The 4,508-nt window shown below is 33.5% G+C and overlaps 1 protein-coding gene across 2 annotated transcripts; it reads right to left on the reverse strand.

Annotated features, from left to right (window-relative positions):
- Positions 1 to 756: 756 nt before the first annotated feature.
- LOC131031500 (heat shock cognate 70 kDa protein-like) lies at positions 757 to 3,819 on the reverse strand. 2 transcript variants are annotated; one of them, XM_057962626.1, is made up of 3 exons: positions 1,873 to 3,819; positions 1,135 to 1,173; positions 757 to 1,021 (listed from the first exon to the last, which is right to left on the reverse strand). In XM_057962626.1, the coding sequence occupies exon 1, from the start codon at positions 3,707 to 3,709 to the stop codon at positions 1,874 to 1,876; it is 1,836 nt and encodes a 611-aa protein (XP_057818609.1). In that variant the 5' UTR covers positions 3,710 to 3,819; the 3' UTR covers positions 757 to 1,021; positions 1,135 to 1,173; position 1,873. The 2 variants fall into 2 exon arrangements, with proteins under 2 accessions (XP_057818609.1, XP_057818608.1); XM_057962625.1 differs by lacking the exon at positions 1,135 to 1,173 and having other exon boundaries at positions 1,873 to 3,818.
- Between the last annotated feature and the right edge of the window lie 689 nt (positions 3,820 to 4,508).

Below are 4,508 nucleotides of genomic sequence, written 5' to 3' on the forward strand. Positions count from 1 at the left end.
TGCCCATTAACTTTTATCACTGATACAATCTTTAGACAATAAAATATTTTTATATAATATTTCTTTACTATTTTTCATTCATTCTTCACTAGTTAACAAAATGCCACTTTATACCATTGATTTGCATGGTTTTATAATTTTTTAAAATTTTAATTATGGAAACAACATTATCTAATTTTATAACCAAAGTCTTTAGTATCCTCTCAATGGCATGCTAATTATTTATATTTTCATCAAAAATCTTCATTAGATTAACAAAACTTTTCACTATTATAAAAAACTCATTCATGTATGATTCATTGTTATATTTTCAAAATTCGTTCTCATTGTTTACAATTTTATAGTACGAGTGCACCTTGATTTGAAAATATGTATATTCCACACTTTATTGGATTGTACAACGCCTCTAGTCTTTAGAAAAATGTTTAGCTAGAAATACACCTTGAGTAAAAATAAAATGTTTCATTATCGTTTTGTTCATTTACCTTGATTTTTATTTTCTTTTTATTTAAGAAATTGACATCTTATATTTCTTCATATCATAGATGAAAAATATTCCATAAATTTTTATATTATAATAGTGTTTTCATTTGTGTACTCTATTAGAAAAAATATCCCCATAAAAAAATAAGAACTAACAATCTTGATATACTTAGATTTACCATAACACCCAAAAATTCCTTACAGACAAAAATATAAACCATACCATAAATCTTTGAAAAAATCACAATATAATTCGAAAATATAATATTTCCCTTGATTCATTAAAGTAAAAAGAAATTCCTATAAAATAAATTCCAATTATATAGCTTACAACCAATTAGAGTACTTAGGTCATACATCAATAATAAAAAAATTTAAATTAGATAGCATGTGGATTCCATTAAATCAGAGTGCATTAAACTTCAATGTATTTATCATCTCTAGCTTGTGTTGCAAATGCTTCCTTATGAAGTAGATGGCATGTATCCTTAATCGCCCCCATAAAAAAGATAGAAACTAATCGTTGAATTGCTGGCAACTGCAAATATTCACAAAGGTATAAAAACCCATAGTAAAATTATATTATAGTACTAAAATACTTTTACCAAAGCAAAAGAAAACTTAAGGACATTTGGTTTAATTTCAACACACCTTGAAAATATGCAACTGATAACTATTGGAATCTCGTGCCTTTCCACAATAAAATATTCTCATATCAATTTTAGAAAAATTAAAAGATGAAACTAAACTATTGGCATCTCATGTCTCTACACAATAAAAAGAAACTTATATCTTTACACAACAAAACATTCTATTATTGGTACTATGTAATAAATTTTAAAAAATAAACTTAACTATTGACATCTCATGCCTTTCTATAAAATGACAGCAAGTATTCAATATTATGATATCAAATGAAGGTATTTAGAATATAAAAAAAAAACTGATTGATGATTTGTAGATCATTTATAATAGACAATAATGCAATGCAAAAAATTATGAAGGGCTCTCTAATAATTTCAATAATTTATGATCTAAAAATAGTTATTTATAAAAGAAAAATTAATTTAAAAACTATCAACTAACATTTAATAAAAAAATTTAATCTATGAACTTAATTTAGAATGTTTACTATCTTTTGCATTCAAGATAATAATACATAGAGGACTTGAAATGCCTAGTGAAGTGTATTTTACAAGGTAGGTTAGTTAATAGGGATGGCAATGTTTGGAATATACGTGTAATAATGTGGAAAAACTATAACATAACATAAGTATAGGTATCCATATGGACCCCGTAAAACATGGAACCATATCCTAAACATAATAAACTTGAAATTCACTTTCAACGATATAATTTTAAAAAAAAAAATTTAAGGAATCGACATACCTCACAGTTTCCTTGTAACAGGAGGCAGTCGATCAAACTGGAGCTCTTCCAACTCGTTTTCAAAATCCGAAGCTTCTGCGTCCTCATTGTCGTCCAACCATTCTTGAGCACTATTCAATGTCGATATGATGTTTTCTGCATCTGATGCACTGATATTATGTTTAGTCTTCGCCTCCATTACCCTACTTTTCATGTTGTAAATATAGCACTCCAGATTCCTTCGGGCTCGATTCTTCTTTTTAACTTTTTCGTCATCCTCTCTAAATTTCTCTGCATCAGCTATCATTTTATCCATCTCCTCTTTGCTCAAACTCCCACCGGCGTTGGTTATTGTGATCTCTTTACTTACTCCGCTACCCTTGTCCTCTGCAGAAGCTGTAAGAATTCCATCCTCGCTTATTTTGAAGCAAACCTTGATACTGGGCACTCGACATCTGGCTGGCGGAATTCCATTCAATAGAAATTCACCCAACAAATTGTTGTGTGCGACCAACGGTCTCTCTCCTTCGTACACACAAATATTTATACTAGTCTGATTATCACGTACTGTAGTATAATTTCTCACCCTACTAGTGGGAATCGGGGTGTTTCGAGGAACAATTACGCTCATGACACCACCATTAATTCTTTTTCCAAGGCTCAAAGGTGTGACATCAGTGACCTCAAGAGACACGTCTTCATTGTTCAGTGCTGCTGCGTGCACGGCCGCACCATAAGCAATGCCCTCATCGGGGTTTACTTTGTTGCACAGCTCTTTCTGCCCAAAATTTTGTCTCAGTAATTCTTGCAGCTTTGTTATACGCGACGAACCTCCCACTAATACAATGTCGTCGATTTCAGTGTTGCTCAAGTGGGCATCCGTTAGGCATTCTCTCATTATTTCTATGCACTTCTCAAATAAGTCGGCGTTGAGCTCCTCGAACTTGACTCTGGTAATCTCTTGAGAAAAGTCTTTTCCCTTATAGAGGTAGTCTATTTCGATGACAGTGGCTACCTCAGAGGACAGACTCCTCTTTGCTCTCTCGCATTCTGAACGAAGCCTTCGAAGAGCTCTTGCACTGCTCCTCATATCCAAGTTGTATTTTCTGTTGAACTTTTGAACACAATAATTAAGCATTCTGTTATCAAAATCCTGACCTCCCAAATGCATATCCCCTCTGACGGCTTTGACGGCAATCTTACCCTTTTGAACAGACAGAACTGACACATCGAATGTACCTCCACCTAAGTCAAAGACGACAATGTTTCTTTCTCCACTGAATGCATCATGGAATCCATAAGTTATAGCTGCTGCCGTTGGTTCATTAATTATTCGCATGACATTCAGACCTGCAAGCATACCAGCATTCTTTGTAGCTCTCTTCTGTGCATCATTAAAATAAGCAGGCACGGTAATAACCGCATTCTTCACCTCGCACTGGAGATATTTTTCAGAAATGGTCTTCATTTTTTCGAGCAGCATGGATGAGATCTTTTCAGGCGCATATAACTCGGTTTCTCCTTTATAAGTGACTTGGACGAGAGGCTTATCGTCCTTCCCTTGGACGACAGTAAAAGGCCAGAATTTCATGTCGTCCTGCACACAAGGATCAGAGAATCGCCTTCCAATGAGTCGCTTGGCATCAAAGATAGTGTTGACAGGATTGGTTGCAATCTGGTTCCTGGCAGCATCGCCAATAAGTATCTGGGAGGCAGTAAAAGCAACCATGGAAGGAGTGGTTCTGTTCCCCTGCTCATTAACAATAATCTCAGCCATGTTATGCTGCGACTGCCATACAGCAACACAACAGTAGCTTGTTCCCAGATCTATGCCAATGGCCTTCCCCTTTCCCTCCATGTTCCCTGACCTGCCTGCCTTGTCGTTCTTTGAGTTGAAACTGAAGAAAAACAAAACGAAGAAAGCAGATTTGAAGAGGTAGAGCGTATTTGGAATGTTGTGATGGTCATCCACGGGTATTTGTAGCGAAATAAATGCACGTACACCGTTGATCTTTTCTGCATACGTCTAAACGTTATTTATTCACCATAGATTAAAGCATATATTCTGATTTGGAGAGCACATGGATAAGTAAATAGTTATAGATTTGATGGAGCTCTTTAATATATGCTTTACCTTACTCCAGTCTTAAATATCTTTATATATTCTTACCCTTACTTCACTCTTCAATATCTTTATATATTCTTACCGTAACTTCACTCTTCAATAACTTTATATATTCTTAAGTAAAGAAGCCCATACTCTCTCAATTTATAAAGATCTGAAGACGTACAATGAAAATGTTCTCTATCAAAATAATAATAAAGCAAAAGGCAAGAACAAATTTAACCTGTAAAAAATGATAAACACAAAATAACAAAGCAAAAGGCAAGAATAAACTTGAAAGCTTGAGAGGCTGACGAAAAATTGTGTGCATATATGATGTACTAAATAAAATAGTTATAAACTACAATGATTTTAACTAACTGAAATAGCTTTTTTCTTTTACTCCATTTCTTCGCCATAGATTAAAGCATATATTCTGAATTGACTAAAAATCAGTTTAACGATCAATTTTAACAAAACAATAGCATTATCAGTATGTTTAAAATACCAATTATGTCGACTTGTTTATATGAGTATATATTAGCCTCTTTGG

The sequence above is a fragment of the Cryptomeria japonica genome, chromosome 10, assembly GCF_030272615.1.
Source record: "Cryptomeria japonica chromosome 10, Sugi_1.0, whole genome shotgun sequence".
NCBI lineage: Eukaryota > Viridiplantae > Streptophyta > Pinopsida > Cupressales > Cupressaceae > Cryptomeria > Cryptomeria japonica.

What these genes read in the sequence shown, in the direction of transcription:
- LOC131031500 (XM_057962626.1), bottom strand. Translation starts at nt 3,709, where the DNA reads ATGGAGGGAAAGGGGAAGGCCATTGGCATAGATCTGGGAACAAGCTAC.